Source organism: Tyto alba, unplaced genomic scaffold, assembly GCF_018691265.1.
Source record: "Tyto alba isolate M040663 unplaced genomic scaffold, T.alba_DEE_v4.0 Super-Scaffold_9, whole genome shotgun sequence".
NCBI lineage: Eukaryota > Metazoa > Chordata > Aves > Strigiformes > Tytonidae > Tyto > Tyto alba.
Genome location: NW_024881330.1, coordinates 25,897,257 through 25,922,712, shown reverse-complemented (window position 1 = coordinate 25,922,712; position 25,456 = coordinate 25,897,257). Strand labels below are relative to the sequence as shown.

The window sequence follows — 25,456 nt, the reverse complement described above, 5'->3', positions numbered from 1 at the left end:
TGTTTTTGAATGTTTCAACAATTGCTTTCTTCCATCTGAGAACATGTTAAATATGTCTGAAGTTAGTATTTTAATTATTTCATAAAATAATTAATTTCCATAGTTTCTGTTTTAATGACCCCTCAGTTACTTAGTGACAGAGATGCATTGGTATGAAATTAATGCTTTTTTTTTTTTTTCCTGTTTTTCTGTAGAAGTTTTGTTACCTTTTGGTGAGTGCTTCAACATATACCTTTATGATGATGTGGGAATACAGTCATTATCTCCTGTTTGTCCAGGCTGTCTCTCTTTTTCTTCTTGACAGCTTCGCCCTGGCACAGACAGAGAAGGTATTAAAACTCTTTAGCCTACTGATAGTTGGGAACTTAAATACAGCCCCAGAGGTGCCTGCCATAAATACTGCTCAGGAGTTCCAAAGGGCTCAGACTGAGTGATGACATGAATGTCTTGCAGCCTCGGTCTAACTGAAGTGCCTATCATGTCCATTGGAAGAATAAAATGGCTTTAAACTCACTCTCTTTTGGACTGCTGTGCTTGGGACAGCTTTCCTAACAAAAGGGTCAGAAGCTAAACAAAGCTTCTGAGGCCTGAAACATCCTTGGAAAGCTGAAAGAGTGATGAATGATACTCAGTCATGCATCCTTTTTGGCCTAGCTGCCTTTTCTTTTCTTTCACCTATTCACAGTAGGATGGGGCTGACCAGAAAAACTGCTCTGTTTACTCTGTGCAGTTAGGGGCTGATTTTCACCCTGAATGGCCTGCCCTGTACTGGTTTAACCAATAAATAGGCTAGACAGATGCTGAAGGCCAATTGATTTTTCAATACAAGAAAGCATTTGAATTTATTCTGCAAAATGGTTCTTAGAAATGTTGCAACAATAAGGCTTTTTTACTCTGCCTACTGCAGTGGTATGTAGGCAACTTTGTGCATGTGTGCCTTCTAGTTCTGTTAGATGGAACTTCTGTTTTAAAACTGCATGCAATTCTAATTCTTCTTTCAGTTGTTTGTTTTTTTTTTTTCTGTTCTTCATCAGTGCGAACTGTTTGATCTATTTTAGTTCAAAACAGGGCCCTTAAAATACAAGAGAGAAGGTGGGTGATTTGGTAAAAATCTGAAGAATGAAATATCAGGGTTTGTAAGATCTGCTTTTCAGTTAGTAAATAACAGAAAGTATCAGTGACAGTCTGTATATTCCTGAGGTAGGTTAAATGAACAAGTTACCAAGAGGGCAAGGAAAGCGCATGTTTACAATCATCAGCTCTTTCACACAGATTGTGTGTTCATACTGTCGCATTGTGGTTACTACTTCATGCTGCATCACAGGGAGGTGTTACAGAATGGGGAGACCTTGTAAAATACTCCTACTTTTGGCATTTTTACAGAATTCTTGTGAAGTAATTGTACACTAGTTACTGAGGCTGACCAGGATCATTTTGATGTGAAGTATTTTTCAGAGCCAAACAGTACACTGCTAGATTCATGACTTGGAGGATAGATATCCACTAAGCCCCTGATTAACAGAGAAATGGAGTGAGCTATCTGCCGCTCTAAAAAGTCGGATGTATATCCACTGTAATTTTATTTTATTGTGGTTTATTTTGTTTCTTCAACAGGTACATGAAGTATACAAAATCTACTTGTTTTCTCTCTTCTTGGGGTACCTTTTGCAGTTTGAAAATTCAGCCTTACTAGTGTCACCATTACTGAGTCTTGTAGCAGCTTTAATGCTCTCCAAATGCCTTCAGGTAACTAGACTCTCCTCTAACTCTGAGTGTAGTTTTTATTATTTATCTGAACTCCAAATGATATGGCATTCTTAAAATATTTTTGCAGATGAATATGAAAAAAGGTACATTTATGTCAAGATTGCTGAAAATAATGTACATTTATTTGGTACTTACAGTAACAGTGACAATAAACTTCGTACTAAAGGTAAGATTCCTCTGTAAAAAGTTATTTTGTCAAAATATAAATGGAAATTTGCAGATATATCTTGGAAAAATATTTTAAAGTATTCCTTATCTTACTGATCTGAGAGTTCGTAGCCTAATTCATAGAAAATTGGAGTACTAAAAACTGAGTAATTTTCTATCTATATAAAAAGTTTCTAACAACTCAGGCAGCTGGGTTTTTTCATTGGGGTTTTGGTCTTTTGGGTTGAGGTTAAAGCACAGTACAGAAATACTCTTTAAATCACACTTTAGCTATTTCATAAATGTGGTTTTTGTTATAACTTGGATGGCCACTACAAACTGGTCTGAATATTAAAACAATATTCTTGTGCATGGAGAAGACTTAGTAGCCAGGAACAGGTATGAGTAATTGCAGGGTAGATGTTAATTTTCAATTAAATTTCAATTAGAACATGGGAACACAGACCTTCACCTAGTGTAGGAGTCAGTTAGGAGTTGATATTACACAATGGGATTTTAGCCTGGTCTTATATTTTGATTAGCAACTTCCTCTTATCGGCTCTACTCTTTTACATAATTTATCGTGCTTTACCTCTATGTCTCAAACTCACCCGGGTTATGTTAATTAACAGCGTCAACTTAAAAATAAAGAAGCTAGTAAACCCTAAAAAGTTTGAGAGAATGCTTAGATCTGATTGTTTTCTTGTGCCATTCAGACTGGCTAGCCTTGCTGTGTGTCCAGGAAAATAAAACCTAACCTTGAAAAATGTGAGTTAAATTATGTAGATGGTACACAGAACTTTTGGCTGCTCAAACATTTTATGTGAAGATTGCAAATGCTCGTAACTTTTGCTAGGCTGCAGTCCTGTTGTTTAGTGGGGCCCAACGCAATGCTCTTTGGCTTGTTTGGGGGTAAATCTATGTCCATTTTTCATGATCCTTTTTACAGTGCTCGGTAGCCTTTTTACAACTTATTGACAGCTTTTCACTTGGCCTCCTTTTAAGGTACATGGATGTAATGAAGGAAATTCTATTGTCAAGGAAACCCTAAAAATAGATTTATTTAAGTGAAGAATTACTATACCATACCAGTACCTTAATTGGCACACTTAATCCAGTTTGTTAGTTTTAACTAACTCTTAAATAGTTGATTGTTCCCTGCCATTTTGTAGTCTGAATGAAGTGACTACGTGAAAGCTAGTTCCAGCACTTGATAAGATTTTTCTCTGCTAAATTAATTTTCAGATGTTTGTTCCTCATAAAGAAAATGAGCATTTGCTGAAGTTCATTGAAGTAAAACTTGGCTTAAACACAACTAAGTAAGTTTTTAAACTCTTTACACCTTCTAAGATATCTGAACTTCTGAAACTGCTCTGAGAAGTGTAACATTTCAGTGGCTTGTGAGAATTTTATAGAGGAGTTAGGGAAACAGTTTCTGTTTGTCACCTGGTTTTAAGATTGAATTAAAAAAATATGCATATACAGAATTTACTCAAGATTTTGAGGTTTCTGAGCCACCTCAATATTTTTCATGCCTTGTGGTGAAAGCATGTCATAGATTTTTGTTTTCTTTTGATGTTGGAGAACAAAAACTTACAGTACCCTGTCTAGTGTTTCTAATAAGACTTGAAAGCAAAGATAATAGGGTAAAGGTGGTGGTACTAACTTTTTATAGCCTTGGAAAGCAAGGGCTCTGAAAAGAGTCATGAACTATTGATACTATCTCAAAACAGGGTTGGGCTGTGGGGTTTTGTTTTTAGTTTTGTAAGAATGACACCCCCAAGAAACCCCCTGTATGTTTTGGAAGAAATTAGGACAAGGGATAACTTAAAAGTCAGAGGGAATTGTGATTCTAAGAAAAACTATTTGCATCTGTAAGAGTTGGATGTTGGTGTACAAGAAGAAGATGCCATGCCTACAGATTTTCTGGAAAACTTCAAATGGAATGTTGGTAAGGACTGAGACACCTCCTGGACCCAAGTCAAGACTTGCAATTCTGTGCAGGAATTGGGACTCTCTCCTGGGAACTGCATCTCTCTTATAAAACTACTTCACAGCCTTGCAGGGGAAGAAGTGGAAAATGACATCACACACAACTGAAATTGTTGGGGAATTTTTGGAAGACAAGATGTAATGACATGGCCTAAGATGCATTCTTTAACACACGTACACGCATGTTCTTAAATGTTTTGCAAGAAAAGAAAGGACTGCTTCTGGTCAGAATTTCAGTTTATTGAGCTACCAGGTATTATGGATTTTATTTTTTTCCTCCGGGGACTTGCTACATCTTACTTTCCAGGCTGTCTGATTCTGCAATGAAGCCAGTGATTGAGACAAACTGGGTGCAACTACACCTAGAAAATTGTGTAACCATGGGTTGGAATTGTGGTTTGCAGCACAAGAGCTTCAAGATCTGTCTTTTAAGCCCAGTTTGGATGTGCCCAGCGGTTAATCTTTAAACTGATCCTGCCTAATTGAAAGTGGTTCACTTCTCTAGTCTTCCCTTGGGGGAAAAGAAAAAGAAAACAGGGAGGAAAGTGAAACAGAATAAACCAAGAATGCATTCACAGCATCACATGCTGCACCAATTCCTGTTGAGAATACACATTGATCGTGCTTCTTGGCAGAGCATATAATCTTTCTGCTCATTAATTGTGAAAGAAGAATGATCGAGTGGGTTCAGCTACAGAACTAGAATTTCAGCATTAAGGATTCTATTCTTGGCAGTGCCTCAGGCTTGTTTGTGATCTCAGATGACCACTTTCCCTTCTTCATCTCCCTGCTTGGAATGAGGACAAGCATACCTTCTTGCATCAATATCTCTAAAATCTTAATCCACTGTGACAACGAAGTGCTTTGTGGTCCCCATAATGGAGTTATATGGGAGGTTGGGGTTTTGTGATATAAAAGAGGTGTAGTCTGGTCTCTTCAAATCACATTCTTTTTTGGAAGATAGGCTTTTGACAGTTATTCTAAAGAGTCCTTGCAAAGTGGTTTGAAATGATAAAAAGATAACTTTTCAAAGACAAATTTCAAATAGTTTCCTCTGACATGAATAGGTTAAACTGACTGGTTATGTGATGGGGTTTTTTTCTAATCTGTGCAGTATTGTTATTGTTTTTAATGGGATGTTTTTGCCTTACTAGGAATTTTACAATGAATTGGCTCCTTTGTCAAGAATCTCTTCAGGCACCCTCCCAAGACTTTTTTTTGCGACTAACACAGTCATCATTGTTGCCTTTCTATATTTTAGTATTAATTATCTGCATTTTTTCTGTAACTCAGGTCATTTTTAGGAGAATTTGGTAAGTAACTTATAGTGAAAAATAAGAAGTTAAAAATAAGAGGTTTGTAGATGTCTAAGTGAATGGTCATGTGTCTGTTGCTCCAAAGTTTGTTGCACCATTGAGCTGGCCAGGGTGTAAGCACCAGCAGAAAGGCCCACCAGAGGCTCTTAAAGGAGGTCCTTTAGTAAGGATCTTCTCGAGCATCCCTCCAGCTGAGACAGGGAGTTATCATTGGTTTGCTACCCTGTAGGTGCAATTGCTGCAGAGCTCTGGCTGATGTTTTGTGATATGTTTATGTCTCTTCCCATTATGAGAGAGAAAACTTTGCTGTCAGAAAGGGAAAACAGACAAAAAAAAATACCTGTCTGATTGATGCTAGAGAATTTGTTTCTCTGTTTTGGGTATGGTTTTCTTTTTTTCAAGTTTACATATTGTGAAGGATAAGATGGGTGGAGTTGAAAGGATTTCAGATTTCTAATGCTTCACTGTTTTTTTTTTTTAAAAAACTCTTGTTTACTGTGATAAGATCCATCAGCCTTTGCTGCTCAGAATAGAGCTGAAGTAAAACTGAGTCCTTTTTAGTTTCACAGTGATTCACAGTTCCCTTGAGAGAAAGGGTAGTGGAGCTGTCTGTTTACAGGCTAAGAATAGCAACACTGTAGATCCTAGTGTAACTTGTTGGGAACTCAGTGGCTAGGAAATTACCTCTTCCTGGTAGGAGATGAATGATGTAACTGCTCAGGTATTAAGGCAAATTTCTCACTTGTGTGCAGCAGAAATCAGTAGATTTTTTCAAAGAACAAGAGTTCTAATAGATAAAAGATTATACTTCTATAAATGAAAATGTTTGTCAAATTGGACGTGTGATAGTATATTCAAAACAATGAAACAAACTTCCAATTTTTTGGTAGTGGTTGAAATAGATATTTACTACTTTGTAATGAGCAGTGTCTCCAGTATGTCAAACAGCTTTTTAAAGAAAAACTTAAAATAAACCTTCTCCCCTCCCCCCCCTTAAATTTTTAAAATTTATTTTGAAGCAGTTAATAATCTCAAATATTTTTCCATTTGTTGTGAGGAAGCTTATTATAAATCTGTAACCTAAGATCACATCATGGTAGAATAAAATGTTATCTGTTGTGTGCCTTGCTATCTCATTGGCAGGAAAACATTTGTTGTAAGATTTTTGTTATTATTTTTATTTATAATATATTACTAGAATTTATAATAAAAAATGGTTTTGTTATCTTATTTTGTCATAAAATGGTATACATATTCCATAGACAATTATCATCCTAAAGGTTTCGTTAATTCTTCACTAAGCTAATGATATGAAGAAACTTGGTGCTGAATTACCTTAAAATAGGATTTATGGTCAAAGGCAGTGATCCCATTGTATTAATTCACAGCCGTTGCTCCAGAGAGATCAGTCTTAAAAAACGGACAGTGGGTACTGATAGATCTTTGAAGTATAAAAACCAAATAAGTAGTGCAACAACATTGTATGATATGACACAGAATGATCTCAGTGTACTACTGACTTAATGGTCATAAAAGTATTTTTATTGGCAACTTTGCCTGAGATAATGTCTGAATTAAGCGATGTCTCATTTTCTCCAACTGCAGTGGTGAACCACTGAGAGAGAGAGTTAAACTTGAGGATGGTCGAATTGGAGAGAGGCCAGAAATAGTTTATCATGTAATTCACACAATTTTACTTGGTTGTCTAGCGATGTGTTTGGAAGGGTAAGTCTGATTTTAATGTATCTCTTTTGAAAGCAACAGAGTACCTTACTGGATGTGATACACCATTCACCCCATTGCACAAATGTTTGGCATATAGTGGTACTAGTTCCCTGCTAGTTTATAGGGAAGTGAGCAAAGATCATTTTGACTATAAATTGGATACAGGATTATGATGGATTGTGCTTGATCTCTTTAATGTGTTTTCCAAGCCTTAACGCAACCAAAATCCAAGCCAGTAATTGAAGCAAATTTTAATCACTTTCTTCATGGTATTTAGGCACAGAACTGTGCTGTAATTCTTTTAATATTGTATTCTAGCAAGATCTTGTGTAGTGTTTTGTTGAACAATGTATGTTCTGGAATATTGAGACTTGGAAGATTTCTTGTCCATCTTCTTGTGTCTAGGCTAGCATGAAGTACACCTTTGCTTGATATGTTAAAGCAGTAGCAAAAGTATTTTCAAAGGTACTATGTTAGTCCTTAAAGCTACAGAAGCTAATGTTTGGAAGATGTTATTGTTCTCTAAGCTAAATCAGCTTGAAGGTGGCAGACTTGTGTTTATATTATGCTCCTTGTCCTAAAATCTGAATAGTCACAATTTCTTAAAGTGAGCAGGCTGTTGTGTTACCGTGTAGTTGTTTTGACTTGTCTATCCTTAAGAGGCAGACAATACTAGAAAATCATAAATTGTTTATTAAATATTTTCCTTTCCTTTCTTCAGGAACTCCCTTATAGTACAGTGTCTGTACAGCTTTGCTGAATAACTGCTTATTATCCTTGCTTGGCTAGAAAACCTCAACAGCCAAGTGATTTTACTAGTCTCCTTGTTTTTCTTTCATCCTCCCCTGAACACTGTGAAGGATTTTGTCATCTTTTACCTTGGATCTTGCTCCTACATCTTGCAGCAGATAATCAGGTGCCTGCTCTTCTGCTAGAGATTTCCTTGGTTTACCCTACAGTGTCATCAAGTTTGATCTCAGATTGCTTGAACATCCGGACTGTCTTTGACCTATGAAAAAAATCTTAATGTTTTTATAAATAGCTTGAATACAGAGGCATGTGCAGAGTCCCAACTAAGTTATTTCAATGTTTTTCAGAATGAAATATCTATGGACACCTTATGTTTGCATGCTTGCTGCGTTTGGTGTGTGCTCTCCTGAACTTTGGATGACACTCTTTAAGTGGCTTCGACTGAAAGCTGTGCACCCAATATTGCTGGTGAGTTGCTGTTGCTGATGTCTTGGGAGTTATAGCTAGCAAGCATATAACTTTTCAAACAATTATTACCTAAGACTTGTAGAAGAACCCATTAAAAGAACATGTAGTTCTGTGAGCAGTGGATCTCATGTAGTCTGCTTTTTCTGTGTCTTTTGTTCTTAATATCATGCTCCACACGTTCTCTGGTACCTGGTGATAAAGCTGTATTCACACTACAGTCATTCCTCATAAGAAGCAGAGCGGTCTCCATCTCTCTCCTTCATTCATCTGTTCAATTTCTTTTAACAAATCTTTGAGACATCAAGCTCTCTGTCATATTTAGGTGAGATTGGCTAAGAAGGTCACATGCTTTTTAGTAGGAGTGCAGAAGAAAAAGTACAGGCAAAAAGTACAGGCATGCAGGCAAGCATCAATATAAGCCTTGTTTCACTAGGTGGCAAGCCTAAAAAATACAGTAGTTAGGTGTGTTTAATTGCTGAGAGTAAAGCTGCTTCATAAGAAATGTTAAGTGGAACTACTTTGCATAAGATTTGTTCATGTTGTGGCCATTGTAGAGAAGTGTTGCAATTGATGAGCTTGTGCCATAGTGCAGACAACTCCCCCACTTCCAACCCTATCTTTACTCTTAATATGCAGACATTTGCTTTGTGCAATTTTTAACAGCTTTGTGCATTTGTTTTATTAATAAAATAAGGATAGGATATTACTTACTTTAATTTTGAGAGGCTTACAGGAATAAATAATTTTATACTTAGACAGAGACTCCCTGTGTCACTTGTGAAAATGCCATACACTGTTACATCAGAAACATTGGCAGTGTTCTTCCAGTCAAGGAGTAACAATATGTTCATGTAAACACATTCTTTTATATACCTCATGCTTTCTGCTATATAGACCTGCTTTTTTACTGTTAACAGTAGATGTGTGAATAGCTTATTATCAAGAGAATGCCTAGTGTGCCTTCCTTACCAAATGTTTCCTGCACCATGTGAGCTATTTTCTCCTTTTTTGCAAAGCAAAAATTGTATCAGCTAAAATGATGGTGTGCTGAAGAATGTGTTTCTGGGTTTTGCATGACAACATTGTTAATCTGAACAAAAGCATCAACACGATCAGAGGTTTGATAGGCTTCTTTCATACTTTTTTCTTTTTTCAAATTATTTAATTGCATTTTTATGTGAGATGTTTGCTTTTCTTCTGTTCCCTGCGTCATATGTACGTTGCACCATTGTTACTTGGGTAGTAATGAACTATCTCTAATATTGATGGTAAAGTTATCATGGGTCAAAATAAGTTCTTTCATGCTAAATTAGGCAAATTCTTGTTTGCTGAGAGTTTTTTCGCCTGGTAGAAAACTGGAAAGTTTCATCTCCTGTCACTCTAAGGTTTCAGGCAGAGCTGTAGCCTGCGATATGAGGAGAATCAACAGATAGTCCGGGGCCGGAGAGCAGAGAACGGAGAACGGTGCATATGCCATTTCTTCTAACAAGAAGAATTGTATTCTTATATTTTCTAGGCTCTTATTCTAAGTATGGCAGTTCCCACAATAATTGGATTCAGCTTGTGGAAAGAGGTAAGAAAACTATCTTTGTGGTTTTTATTTTGTATGTAGGCACAATATGAATCAAAATGATGAGCAAATATGATGAAATGTACTTGGTGAAACGAGATATATATAGTGAAATAAAAGCTGTCATCCATAGAAAATATGTTTTGTTTTGTTTTTTAAACAAAACTGTTTACATTTTTCAGTATGAGGTATTTGACAATTTAATTTGTTAATGATCACTTATTGCAATTAAGAAGTATTTAAATTTACATGAAGACTTTGTTACATTCAGCTATTATGTTTTCAGTGTATAAACTGACTCAGTGAAGAAAATGCTGCTAAATAAAAACTCAGGATATTGAAAACTGTTGTTCCTATCTTGGTTTTAGAGAGAGGGAGTGAGGTTAGATGGAAGGAAAGTTATGGGAGGCCTAATGCAAATAATCTGTTTGAAAAGCTTCCATCGAATTCTGAAGGAGTTAATTCCTCTGTGCAGAGGTATGTATATAACAGTACAAGGGAGGAAAAGCTACAGGTGTTTCCATGTTTAAAATACTTAGCTCTTTATTGCAAGTCACAGACCAACTGGAAGGAAGAGTATTTGGAAATTATTTTTTAAACTTCTGGAAGTGGAAAAAATATGGGAAATATCCCATAAAGTGTAGCTCTCTGCTACAACGAGATAGCTTCAAAATAGTTAGTTTCGGTAGTTTTTATAACAATTCAAATAGAAAAGCCAGTCTTGACCAATAATATTTTAACAGATTTTGCAACTTCTATCTTATAATAGAAATTCTGGTTTTGATGTAATCTGACTTTTTACACGTTTCTGCCAGAGCAATCGACATTCTTCTGAAAAAAAAACTACAGTTGCTCGAAAGAGTTATGAAATCTGGTACGATAGAGGAGACTGTTTTAGTTGACCAAATAGTAATTTCCAGATTACCTTTTAATAAAAGTAGTGTGGGGGTTTGAACTCTAGAGGGCTTCATCCATTGCAGATCCAGCTTTTGTTTTTAAGCAGTGGTGAACAGTTTGCTCTCCAGGTTCATAACTCATCCCTGAGCTTGGAAACTTTGATTAACAGTAACGGAACAGTGTAGATGCCTTGAGGCACTTTATCTGTTACTGTGGCTGTGAGTGGCTGCATGTACAGCTCAGCATCCTTCTGCTTGGCTTCCTTCTGACTCAGTCTGCTGTAGTCCCTCATATAACTAGATTTTTCTAAGGATTCGGATTGGTAAGTGAAACTGGTTCTCCTTGGGATGTCAATAACGGTTCCTCTTTCTGTCTGTCTGTTGTCCTGGGGACAGTTCAGGTAGATGTATAACAACACTGCTCTAGCTTTCAGCCCTGATATGAACACGTGGCAGTTGTCCTTGTGCTATCCTAACATGTCTGGTTGTAACCTACTGTCCCTTGACAGCTGAATTGTCCAGGTAATGGGGGTGGAAGCTCTTCAGTTAAAAGCAGGCTTCTGCTTCCAGCTGTCTGTCCACTGTGGCTGTCTCAAAGTAAGTTGTCCCTTTAGTCTGGCATAATTTGTAAACTATCCTTTTCAAAAAGAGCTGGCATCCAGTAGCTTTCACTTAGCATTTACAACAGTATGAACATGCTCCAACCTCTCAAGGCTGGCCAGCTTCTAGACATGCCTTTTTCAGATAAACACTCAAAATGGCTCAAGGACTGATAAATCTCTCTCTCTTAATAAAGGACCTGTTGCTCCTTCACCCCTCAGATCTGACAGGATAGGGAAGCCATGGTGCAGGCTTGAAACCTGGGCTGGTCTGAAGGAGTTGGCATTCTGTCTGACATCTCAGAATACCTCCTTTTCCCCAAACGTCTGTCAAGAGCATAAACTGAGATATCCTACTTCATACAGTACAGTTTATTTCCCTTCACTGCAGTGACTGAAGTAAAAGTCAGAGGAAAGTCCAGGGCAGATACCCACATAATGCTCTTCTAGGAAATTGCTTATCTCCTGTCTCACTTGCATAGCTCCTTTCCATTAAGTCACAACAGTCCAACCCCTCCAGCTCAAGCGGAATTACCATGAGAGGTTTATCAACTTCTTGATTCAGTGCCCTTATTTATATGCATTTGCATATGAAAACCTGAACTATGGTTTTGGTGCATTTAAGACCAATTGAAGTTGATGAATGTTGTTGCCACATAGTTTTTTCTGTGTTTTTTTTTTTTTTTTCATTATTATAAGTAGTCTAATAAAATAGAGAGAGGTGAGAACTTGTGTTTAACATACGTATTTTGGAGAAGGTCTCCTGCTGTCGGGTAAATATAAACTGTGTTTTGCAAAATATTTGAACAAAAATACCAATCAGGAGGGAAAACTCAGATGAAACTAATTTCTGTTGTGTTACTTAAAGCCTTAATACAGTGAGATGCTCCATAGATTATTTTTTCTTAACTGTAAGTAAAATAACGTGTTTCCATCAGTTTTTCCCTAGGATAATGACAGAACTTTCAGAACTACAAGAATTCTATGATCCTGATACAGTAGAACTTATGACATGGATAAAGTAAGTATGAAGTCCTATATTTCTATTCTACTGTTTATGTTGGTGTATTTTTATCTCAGGATTTTGTGGAGCTACCTCTACTAATCTGAGTTTTCTCCTGCTAAGTCAATCCATCATGTATGGGAAGAGTATTTTAAGTTACATATTATTCCCATGGAGAGAAACAGAAATTTATTGTTGATTGCAAGAGAAGAAGATACTGAAACACATAAGTAAATCATGTTTAATATCATTACTAGACCTAATTTCCAAATAAAGGTTGACATCTTACTACTTGGTTCTTTATAGGCTAACTTTTCAGTAAATTAGAGGATTCATATTGACTGTAATGCCAATGAGGGACAGAAACACTGAAATTTTTGTGTGCATGAAGCAATAAAATGAAATGCCTGAACGTGGGGATTTAGAGACTACAGTCAATATACATACAGTGTAACATGTACGATTCAAAATTCCCCTTTGACCAGAAGGCTGGAAGGGTTCTTATGTGGCTAGGCAGGGCATAGCAAGTGCTGAGCTGTGTGATGGAGTTAACACTGAGCCATATATGTAGCTAATGCACAGTCAGGTTATTTTCACAGATACGTTTTTCTTCTCACCAGAAGTTTCAGAACTGGATTCTGGCCTCATTCGGTCTAAGCTTGAAGTATGTCATTAGGAACATGCACTTCTGAAAATTAGATCTCCTGCGTTCAGATAACTTACTTACCTTTAACTCTATTTTTTTTTACAATATTATATTCTGTATTTCTGTAGTCTTTAATGTCAACCTGTTCATCTTCAGAAAAGACAAGGCTGGTAGTTATGCTGTTCCAGCCAATTTCTTCTTTCTGTTAATAGTAGTGTATGTTGTTTGTCACTGCTGCAGCTCTTCAAGGCAGCAAGTGGAATAATGCCAAGTATCTAATGGCTTTTACATTAGTCTGCATGTATTACACTTCAAGTACATAATTAATCATGGTGAATTGCATTGAGATTCACTCAACTAAGAGCAATTTGACTACTCTTATTTGTAGCAGCTGTTCATATTTTTAATGAAAATAAAGACTCTTTTTTCTTAAGGATATACTTAGATATCCATATTGGAATTTTAATTAAATGTCATTATTACAGTATATTTTCTTAAAATGTTCTCTCTGATAATGTGAATTTATTTTGAATTTTCTCTGCAGGAAAAGTTGCCCAAAGTCTGTAGTAAAGTGTTACAATGACTATTTTCTTTCACTAATGAAGGAATACAAATAGTCAAAAGATGAAACCAAACCCAGAAATGTAATTACTGTAGACATTTTTATGTATCATGACATTGTTTATTTGTAGATGATGACATACATGGTTCTAGTGATCAAATGAAAATAATCACAAATGTTTCCCTTAAAAGATAGCATCATGTTGTTTCTCCTTCTACCTACTGTCCCTCTCAAGCTTGTTTTGTCACAAGTCAGCAACCATTCAGAAAAAGCAAAAAATCCATTCGGAGACCACTCTGAATCATGCTCCGTGGATTGCAAGGAGAGGAGGAGAATCCTGCCATCAGACCTTGCCCCAGCAGGAGACCTTCTTTGCAAACTCCATATTGCTGCAGGTCTAAGTTTTCCTGGCAAGAAAACTACTGCCCCTGCAGCATTAACACCATTGATATCTTAATTTACTCTGATTCATACTGTAGCACCTTAAAAGATTCACACAGTGTATAAAATTAAAAGCGTTGTTTTGAGAAATGTATCCAGTACTCAGATATGTGTGTTAATGTCGGTTTTGCAGACGACAGGCTCCTGTGGCTGCTGTGTTTGCAGGCAGCCCACAGTTAATGGGTGTGATTAAGCTTTGTACCGGATGGATGGTGTCAAGCTTGCCTTTATATAATGATGATGATCTTCTAAAAAGAAATGAAAATGTGAGTATCCAATTCCATAAATGTGTGTGTACTATCAGTGATTTATAGATTGTTCCATCGTGTAAGACTGAAGAGCCTGACAGATGTGTGGGAGTACTGTAAATGCTAATGCTCCAAAGAAGATGACCTTGTAACATTCCTCTGACACTATCATTTGCATCACTGTTCTGTGCCACCCAGGCCACCTGGCAATGCAAATTATTTGTTTGGTGCCACTCCCACTACATGTGAGGGGCATTCCAAATACTGCCTTATCTCCAAAGTGTTTAGAGTCTAAGGTGAGAAAACAACATGACATCTTGTAAAGAAAGTTAACAAGATAAGACCAATACATAATCTATAAGCTCGTGGACAAGATTCCATACTGAGCAGCGTGACCATACTGAGTTTTGGGCAGGTTGCCATTTCTGAATGACTGTGAGCAATTTTTATTCTGCATATTTTATCAGGGAAGAAGTCACAAAGCAGAACAGACTTGCCCAGTAACTGCTTAGCAAAGAAATCAAAATTGCTATTCTACATTAGTTCTCAGTCTGTATTTGAACACTCCAGGATTACAGTAGGGAAATAAAAATCTCTAGCAAGATACTTGACTTGGAAAGCAACTCACAGGAACTGTCTTCCTCTTCACCCAAATGTAATAAGGAAAAAAAAAAATCGAATATATAAGAAGGAAGGAGGGTATAGTCTAGCTAACAGGGGAGGGAGTATCAAGTAGATTATCAGTGCTTCACTCTGGACAAAAACAAATATCAAAATACTATTTCTGAAGACTTTTCAGTCTACTTAAAGTATGTAAGATGAGAACTTGCCATCAGCAGAGACAAATACTTCCCATTCAGCTGGCCATTGCCTCACCTGTTTTGGAGATTTCAAACCCAAAGTTTTTATAGCTTGGTGTGTACATATAATTTGTTACTGTGGATAAGTGTTGTTCCCCCTCACCAAGTATTTAATTTATCACTGACTTTTGCATTGCATGAACATGTTGTCTTAATTTCTAGATTTATCAGATTTATTCAAAGAGGTCAGCAGAGGATATTTATAAGATACTTACATCTTACAAAGCCAATTTTCTGGTTATTGAAGATTCAATTTGCAATGAAGTGGGACCTGTAAGAGGATGTAGAGTTAAAGATCTATTGGATATTGCTAATGGTCATGTAAGTATCAGTAAGAAAAAATGAATGTTTGAATGCATAAATAATTCATTTAAAAAGAACTTTTCTCATACTGCTGATCTTATTTTTCTGATTGTAATTGACATGTAGACAAAGACTGCTAAACTTTAAAAGTGATCAATTAAGTTTCGGTTTGTCTGTTTCTTATACACCTGTAGTCTTACCCCATATTATTCTTTAACTGCGCTATTCCCTCCTAATACATTAGTATCTACTGTGCTGCTTTTCTGCCAGTCATTAAATACCATTTAACTATATATAGATGTTTAAGACTGTAACACCTGAAGTGGTTATTACAAAAGCAGTGAAGCCCTGCCTCGGAGGTCATTCGTTACTAGCTTTAAAGATGAAATTCTAAAATGAATAAACTCAGTTCTTCTAAAACTCTGCCTGGGATGAGGACCAGCCTGCCATTCAATTCAGTACAGCCTGCTTGGTATTGATGAGATTACAAGTCTATTTGGTTCTGTCTTGCAGGTGGGTTAGCACCCCAACAGATAGTTTAAGCCACAGCTGGTAGAAAGATTGATTGAATAAACTGTAGAGTTAGGAAGATACCCATGAATGCTACTTGAGTCATTGCCATGCTGTGTCTGTTCTGAATGCTGCTCCTGCTGCTGAAGTAGGAAAGGAGATGGGGTTTATAAAGTGATCTCTTTACCACTTGTTCATCTGCTTTCTGGGAATCCAGCAAAAGTTTTCACTTTATAAAGGCAGGAGTGGCCTTAAACTCACTTAGGGTTTGCTTGCTTATTCTCGGGTCAACAGGAGGGAGCGAGTCACCAGTTACTTCTAGGCAATTACATGTTAGCTTCGTTTAGTTGGTTTCCTGACTAAGAGAAAGAACTTGAGCATCTGTTTGACATTACAGCCTATTGTGTATTAACTATACCAAGTTAATCCTTGGTTTGAATGCCTTTTTTTTTTTTCTTTTTTTGATGGGGAGAATACATATAATACATATGTTTCTTGTATATAGGCTTACATTCCATTCTTGGAGAAAAATTCAAACTGTTCATCTGTATTAGGTGTTTTATAAGCTCTGCTTTCAGTGATACACATTTCAAAAGAACTTGTAATGCAAACATTTAATTTCTGTAGTTGCTTTCATTTAGAGGAATAATTGGAGAGGTGATATGTTTTTAGGGGATTACTCTTTAATTTCCCCAGGAATCTACAACCGGTGTCAGTTTTATTTGTAGGTTTCCTAGCCAGTTTATCCACAGAGGATATTGTCTCTGTTTTTCTATTAACTTCCTTACCTGTTGTGGTTCAACCCCAGCTAGAAATTAAGCACCACACAGCTGCTCACTCACTCTTCCCCTCTCTCCAGTGGGATAGGGAGGGGAATTGGGAAAAAAAAGTAAAACTCACGAGTTAAGAGCAGTTTAATAACTAAAATAAACTAAAATATTAACAATAATAGTGACTAAAACATAATAATACCCATAATAAAATATAATAATTGTTACAATTATTATTAGTAGTATTAATAATGAAAAGGAATATAACAAAGAGAATTAAAACCCAAGAAAAGGCAAGTGATGCACAATGCATTTACTTTCACCACTCACTGACGGATGCCTGAGCAGTGATCAGCCCCTCCCTTGGCCTACTCCCCGCACTTGATATACTGAGCAGGATGTTCAACGGTACAGAATATCCCCTTGGCCAGTTCAGGTCAGATCTCCTGGCCATGCTCCCTCCCAGCTTCTTGTGCACCTTCTCACTGGCAGAGCACGGGAAAATGAAAAGTCCTTAACTTAGGATAAGCACTACTTAGCAACAACTAGAACATCAGTGTGTTATTAACATTATTCGCACACTAAATCCCAAACACAGCACTGTACCAGTTACTAGGAAGAAAATTAACTCTATCCCAGCCGAAACCAGGATACCATTGCTGAAATCCATCTTTTTTCTTTCTTTGCCTTGCTGCTAAAATCACATATGCTGTGATTATTCCATGTTGTAACCAATATACTGTACCATAACAGAGTGTATGTGTATGAATAACCATCATCACTGATAATCAGCAGATGTCATCTCTCAGTTTCTTCTCAGATTTGTTTTTGCATGAGTAAGTTCCTGTTCCCTCTTCACACTTAGGATGTCAGCTGGAACAATTGACCACAATTTGAGGATTCCATTCCCTCATACCCCTGTATCTCTCATCTCCATGCTTCTTCATGCTTCTCTCTTGCCCATAATCCTGACCTCAGCTTCAGCAGCACAGTTTTACTGTCAGGTTTTTAAATATTTGTTTCATCCATCAGAATAAATTTCTTTCTCTTTTAATTCCTAGCACCCAATTATTCAGCAGTTCATCCCAAGGAACACTTCCCAGTACATTTCAGAGTGGTTGTTGCTTCCAGTGATAATTTCAATAAAAGGGGGGGGGGGGGAATACATCAAAAGATAGTTTTCAATGTGAGGAGACTGTCTTTGATAAATGCCACACACAGCGCTGTCAATATGCAAAACCAGTCATCTACTATTTTTGTGTAATTAGGACTGTCGAAGTGACAAGGGTTATCCTATTTATAGGGGAGAGATTAAGAAGAGGAAAAGAAGGTTCATGATGAGAATTTCAGTTAAAAACATTTTTGCTGCATGTCTATAATCTAAATCTGTAACAAAACAACTGGTATATACATTTAAATGTAGACAACTGAGTGCTCAGTATTTTTAGAAAAAGATTGGTTGGCAAGTAATGATCATCACTTACACTTCCTGTCTGACTGAGTCCGTACTGGGTTGGATGCTAAAAGTGATAGTTGTAGAACAAATATTGGAATGGCCAATGGGAATAAAGTATTTTTTCAGAAAGTTGGCATAGTTTGTTCCTGAAAGTTGATAACACTCTGTTGTCTCAGGAAGCTTTGAAGCAAAACTCAGTTTGCTTGCTAACAAAAATTGTCTAAGTCATATTGAAAGATTATCAACGCTTTCCAAACTAATGGCAGCTAGTGCACATGTAGTTGGAGACTGCAGCATTTACTTATTCCCAGAGTAAGTGAGATAGTGGACAGGCTGTTATGCTGTTGACAGGTCTATGGATGTGTTTTCCAAATTTCTGTGTTTAAGAACGAAAGTATTACTTTCCAGTTTGGACTACATCCTATAGTCCTAATCCGATATCTTGTTTCTGACACTGGCTGAGAGCATATGATTATTGATAGGGCAAGACAGATGTTTTCCAGCAGTCTGTTACTGAAGGACTGTAGCTCCAGGGAAATACCTTTGGAAGGGATTTCTTCAAGGTTGTCAGATAGTAGATGCTAAAACACACAAGGATTTTGCTTCCAAGGCAATTGGTTGGGATTTATAGGGTGATACGTGTATGTGTGTCTTCAGTCTTTATTAGGTATGTCAGACTTACTTGGCCTGGAAAAGGTAATTGAGAATTTCCTTCCCTACATAGGTGGTACACTATGTACAGGTCAGGTTCGAAGTACTGGGTAAAGGGGGTATGTGGATAATTTCCACTGCAGGTGTTCTTTATTGTATGAATAAAGTATACTGGTTTTAATGTCTGCTCTCCTGACAGAGGTATTAATTCACAAAGGCTATTTTACATGGTTAAATACATTATAGGGGAATGTTTTCAGCTTGTTGGAATCATACAGTATAGAAATTAAATATCTATCATAAATGAAATGTACAGAATACAGGAGTAAGTTAAATGTACAGGATTACATTCTGTAAACACTTCAGTTTTTAATTAGATCTTCTTTTCTTACAGGTGGTTTGTGAGGAAGGCGACAGCTATGCCTACTCAAAATATGGACGATTTTGTCATGAAATCAAAATGAACTATTCTCCATATGTGAATTATTTTACTCGAGTATACTGGAATAGATCCTACTTTGTATATAGAATCAACACTGTGATATCCTTCCAGTCATGAAAAAGCATGCAAGCTTCTTTCTGAGGACTGATTGTGAATGAAATTCAGTTGGAAAAGTTCCTTTTGATCAAGGAAGGTATTTTTGCAGATACATGTGCACACATGCAGCATACTGACAACTTTATGTTACCAAACTGGAATTCTTTGAACTACAGATCAATAGACAATTACCATCCTTGAAGGAAACGGGAATATTTGTCAATTTTACAGTCTCTACAAAGTACGACAGTCTTCCACTTTTTTTCAGTTTTCTTCCCATTATGAATCATTTTAATCTTCATGTAAATGAGATTTCTAACTTTAGTGTTAGAGAGCTGGTGTGGATAGACTTCAGTAAATGCAGGAAAATTATTTAAAGAGCTCATTTAAGTCATACTGCTTTTATTTTCTAGCAAGAAAGCAATTGATATCTTGAGTCTTTTCAAGTAAGTGTTTGGGGTTTTTTTGTTGTTGTTGTTTTAATTCTTCCTGTCTTCCACTGTAAACATTTCTGTGTTTATCAAACACACTTTCATGCATCTTATGTGTAGGTATAGTGTTTGTATAAATCAAATAAGGATGATTTTATTTAAACAACACTTCCACAGATTGAGACACTGATCTCTACATTGTTAGGGACGTGTTGGTGGAAGTGCTTGGACCTAGACCTAGCAGGAGGAGTTGACAAGGTCAGATATTCAGTTTGGAAAGAACTTGTCTTCAGAATTTTTTCAAGTTTAAACGTGTATGTGTGTTTTAGCAGCCATCAGAACAGGCCAGTGTACAACCGTATGCCATACTTGGTTCTAGACAAGTGTAGCAGGACAACTAGGTTTGCTACTGAGACTTCTGCACTTCTGTTTCACCCGCCCCGTGTGTGTGTGCTGGTATATATGTGTGAGTACGGCGAGGGATGGGTGATACTCATTTCATTCAACTTACTATGTGGTAGTTATCTTGAGATAGTGTCATAACTGTAATTTAAAACACTACAATCACCACCATTAATAAATAATGGTACAGTTGTTCATAGCTATTTCTATATCAATTATGCAACTACACTGAGATCTGAAAATTTGGAAAAGTACTCTGCAATCTTGCTTCCCTCTAAAATTTGTCTTCCTTATATGACCCCCTTTGCCTCAACAGCTATTTTTCTTAACAAATTATCTGTTCGTCCTGTTTGGTGCTGGCTGATATACTTCCAAGAGAATGAATGATGCTTTAATTCCAACTCTGGGTTTAATCCTGGTGTTGTGAATGGAAAAACCAATAAGAGGTAACAGTAGCTTTTGCTTACACAGGTGTAGCTGGACAAAAAGCCAGGGCGTAAGTTTTGGAAAAGATTATTCACCTGTTAGGAGTTACCTGCAGTTATGGATTTGTTTAACAGCTGGCCCAGCGACTGGTCTATCAGGCGTGGGGGAATGATACTTTGGAGCCCAGATGTCTTTAATGAAGGATTTGTCATAATAGGATGAATTTTCAACTGAAAAATCTGCAAATCATTCTGCAAATGAAAGCTGCAAAACGATCCTTACCACACTTGTTGATAAAATGCAAATTCAGATAGCTAATGCTGAAATTATTAGAAACTGCAGCATGTTGGTGTATGTGTGTGATTTTTATCTGCTCTATGCAGATACATTAGCTTACTTTACACTAACAGGGAATGCTGAGATTTTTTTAAAACCTATTATCACTATTGGAGTGATTTAAAAGAAAAAAGCTTTATTGTTGTAAAAGTCAACATGTCTGTAATCTGTTCTTTTCCTTTCAGTTATATTTTTAGGCCTATGAGTCTTGACAAGATGTTAAATTATGCATTTTATTTGAAACCAGTGTTCAGATAAATCCATCAAATATACTGGATATGATCACTGATAGAAACATTTATCAGTATAACTGAGTTACAAGCTAAACGTAAATATCCTTTCTGGGGATAAGAGTCATTGTGTTGAGGGTAGTGTGTATGTGCATCTAGCCAAATGCAGTCTGCATTTATTTGCTTATGCACAGGTGCATATGTTTTACTGCACTGGACTGTTTCAGACTTTCCAATTACCTTATAACAACAGAGGCTAGCATATTAACTTGAGCTCCTGCAGGAGCCATCTCTGTATGTGCTAGTGTGGATGTAGATGTAATATTTGGAAGTAAGTCTCTTATACCATTTAAGTTTGTCTGAATCACTGTCAAGGAGTTCCATGTCTGTGTGTCAGTTACTCACTCGCCTGAAGTTAATCATTCATGAATATCATTTCATAACAGCAATAAGGCATTCCAGGCAGCAAACTTCAAGGTTACAACTGCACTTGGGTGGGTGAAGTCGCCTAGTTTACGGCTTCATGCCTTAGACTGCCATGCCAAGATGCAATATTTAACTACCCTTGACTGCCTGTTGTGTTTTACCACAATGCTGTATGTATGTCTTACCACATAGAACATAGTTTGAATACTTACACGTAGAGCACACATCTTAAGAAAAACATAAATGAGGCCATCTGTACATCTAAGGAAAATATCTTGTAGCACATTGGCCTTTATACATGTTTAAACAAACATGTTGAACTTTATTTGAACTGTGACATAGTTGTTATTAGTAATTTTGTCATAGTTCTTAAGATGTATTCTTGATACTTCAATTGATTCTGCTTTAAGAGAATCATTTAAGGTTTTTACCTTGCTTTTTATATTAGAGAAAATTGTGTTGCAGTACCACTGGCACAGCAGCCTTAAGTAACAGAAGGAGCCTTTTATGTGGGAGCAACATTTCTGTTATTCCAGTAAAAAGGCATCATTTTTAAAATGAGTGACTGGAGGAATCATATCTGACAAAGAAAATGATGAGCTTGAATTTCTTAGCCAGCTATGGATTAGCAAAAATATTATCGTCTATTCTAATCTCCTACCTTCTGTGAAAAATAAACAGTAAGTTTCACGATACTCCTTAGAAAGACAGCAATAGGGCATAATTACATCAGACTTGTACACACAACCCTAGCTTGGTTTTTATCCAGGTTGCGGGTTTAACTCCCTGAAAGGGCTGGGGGGAACATTTTGCAAACTTTGATCTGTTTTGCTGTAGATGTTGCAATTCAGTTGAAACATGTGCCTTGCGAGCTTTTATTAAACAAAAAAACTCCTCAATTTGTGTTTCTTTTTGGGAAAATTTTTGGGTTTTAAATTCCTGTCCCTTTGATTTCTAGAGCTTCCGTTGTGTCTTAACACCCCAGTCTCTGAGGATGCTCGTGTAGTAAGTGATGCAGCTAGGATGTATGCCAGCCATCCAGCAGCTGTTCACTGGGGAGAATGAGAATTTGAATAGCAATTTGTGTTGCTATTTTGCTGGCCTGTTTCCTCCTTCACATTTCCAATTACTGATATGCTTGATCTTAGTAAATGCAAAAAAAATTACCTCAAAATAATAAATTGAGTATAGTATTTTCAGGCACTCACCTGTTACCATTAGACTTGTGGATTAAAGTTTAATCGAGCCACAACTAAACTGACATGTACAGTTTTGTCTTAATCTTAAAAAACCCCATTCTTTCACTTCCTGAATTACCACATACTTGAACTCAGTTGATAGATTTGCCAGGAAATGTTTGAGACTAATTAAGTAAAGGCATTTCAGAACATAAGCTTCTATTCATATTATTTTTAAAAATACTGTTTTCATTTCTTCCAAAGTAAATAGACATAGAATTTAATACAATACAATCCTACATACAATTTCCATTGGGGGGGTAAGGAGGAGATACACAAATATGGAAGAAAGAGGGCCAAAAGGTTTACAGGCATTGAAAATTGTTCATACTACTTGCTCTGGTAGCATTACTGTTTACTGAAAAGTAGAAGGTTAGGGACCAAACCTTGTTCTTACCACCTTATTTTCACTAACTCATCTGCAAATGTCCAAATCTTGTGACCCTTCATCATCTTTCCCATGCAATTCACATGAATAGGAGCTGCAAGATCAGGTCGTAGAGATTGTAAGCTGTCACTGAAACACTTCTTAATGACTGCTGTTAACTTCGTATAACCCATCTTTTAACAAAAAATCTAACACGAGAAAGTTTGGACTGTTGATGTGAATGCGTGGGCATGTGTGTTGTATGTGGATTTAGAGAGGTCTCTATTACTGCTGTGTTTTGGAGGTGTGATGAATAACTTCTTTTATTGCTAATGGTGGCTGAATCTATAAATCTCCTAAATACTGACAGGCAGGTGGATTAGAGAGTGCTATGGTATTTGAAATGAAAGAAAAGTTGAGTTTATTCCAACACAAGCAATATTTCATGTGAAATAATACCTCAACATAAATCTGTATAATCATGCTTTTGGTACTCTTTTTTAAAGCTTAACTTTTTGGAGGGGAAAAAAAAGTGAGAATTCTGAAACATGCAGTGTGTGTTATTTTAGTAATTATTTCTACTTCATCAGTACAGCTGAAAGAAAATATCTCCATTATGTTGCTGCACTCTTTCTATGCCAAATGCAGAGCTAGCAATGCCTAACGGTCTTAATCATTTGGTACCTCAACTAGATGTTTAAGTGTGTAATTAATCTGGCAGGGTTTTTGAGTTCAGCACGGTTAAATGTATGTAATTCTGCCTTTCAAGTGATGTTTAAGGTTTCCTATTTATTTGATGGAAAAGAGGTGGGTGTTTAATGCCTTTCAAAGTTTCAAACTTTGTTACTTCAGTAATGCAGAACAATTATTGGTGGTGCTTTACTTGTTAACAGTGACATTTAGCAGTAGTGTATATGGCATATGGATATATCTATGTGCAGCTATTTAATAACAAATCGAAGGAATCCAATTCCTTTTATCCTGTTTGTTGTCTTGGACAGTTTTTTTTATCAAAATAATGTATACATAGTAAATATTTTTCTCTTGTGACAAACTTTTTTCTGTGAAAAAAAAAAAAATTATAATAAAAGCCCAGTCCAGAAAGTATGGAATGTTTGGGACACAAACCGTTTCATGCTTTCTTTTGAGAAGTGTGCTACCCTTTCACAAAACACATGTAGTTCATAATGAATAAACCTCCTTTCTCTGTTGCAGTAATAAAATGATTTTTGTATTCTGTTGTATTGTTTGCATCTGCAATTTTCAGTCAAGTGAAGACTGTATGGCACAGCTCAAAGATCTGTCTTGATGGGGCAGCATAAACACTCTTGTAACTCTCGAGAATTAGCAGCCTGCTCAGGCTCGCTCCGTATGTCATGCTGACTGTGACTGCCTGTTGAGACACACTGGTGTGGGGATGAACAGCAAAATATGAGGTGCTTCATAGGGAATTACTGAACTCTGACTTTCTCCCTAAAGATCCTCCTACGGCAAGTGTATCACCCGGAAATAAATTGCTATGCAACACCGAATGCTTACTGATTTTTATTTTTTTTTTTTCTAACCAACTAATGTATCACCTGTCTTGAATTTTTACAGATTATGTTTACATATAATGGAGCCTTCTATCATTTTATAAGATATTATTAGTAGGAGTGAAATCTTTTGAATGCAGACTACTTTGTAATAATTGACCATTTAATGATATGAAAACCTTGAGCTAATTTTAGTTAAATTCTGAAGATGGTAGAAATACCCTATGAAGTGCTTCTCCAAAAATTGATGATATAGCACCTAAAAAATATGTATTTACACCTTTAATTTATAATGGTTTTGAGTTTGAACATTCATCAGACTGCTTCCTTTTAGACCACTCATGAAATACACTGGTGTTGAAGTATTCAAGTTTATCCATGAATTCTTTACGCACCCAGGCTTTGTGATTGCTTAGCTAAAAGGGGAATGGAGCTTCCTGGCACCATTAAGTATATGTGGGTGTTTGTGTAGTCTTCCATGTCTTTATCCAAACCTGAGACCATGGTTACCAGCTGTGAAGTATCTGATACTCTGTTATCTATAATAGAATTTATATGTGAATATAAATAGGTGTATATAAGAATGTGTGTATGTATTTTATGTGTATATAGATCTCTCTATAAAATATATTTTCTGATTATAATCAATGTTTGAGAGGTGTTGGATAAAATTGTTGGTTTGGGTTTTTTCCACCCTAAATGGTAGCTCTGTAATCTGTTTCTAGGACCTAGTTTCCTAGATTTTCCAGTTTTTGCTGTGACCCAGATGAGCATGCTGCAATTCCTATATGCTTTCCAATTTCTTAGAATGTGATAGATTTTATTAACAGTAATGAGATGTGGTGCA

General features: G+C 36.5%; 1 protein-coding gene across 1 annotated transcript in view; it reads left to right on the top strand.

Annotated features, from left to right (window-relative positions):
• DPY19L4 (dpy-19 like 4) overlaps positions 1 to 24,308 on the top strand; it is a 34,216-nt gene extending 9,908 nt beyond the window's left edge. Inside the window, 12 exon segments of the mRNA XM_042786106.1 lie at positions 195 to 329; positions 1,615 to 1,746; positions 1,835 to 1,933; positions 3,160 to 3,233; positions 5,061 to 5,219; positions 6,828 to 6,947; positions 8,045 to 8,165; positions 9,682 to 9,738; positions 12,169 to 12,251; positions 14,016 to 14,148; positions 15,153 to 15,311; positions 19,075 to 24,308. Of these exon segments, the coding sequence (XP_042642040.1) occupies positions 195 to 329; positions 1,615 to 1,746; positions 1,835 to 1,933; positions 3,160 to 3,233; positions 5,061 to 5,219; positions 6,828 to 6,947; positions 8,045 to 8,165; positions 9,682 to 9,738; positions 12,169 to 12,251; positions 14,016 to 14,148; positions 15,153 to 15,311; positions 19,075 to 19,239 (1,437 nt within the window). The 3' untranslated portion in view covers positions 19,240 to 24,308.
• The last annotated feature ends 1,148 nt before the right edge of the window (positions 24,309 to 25,456 follow it).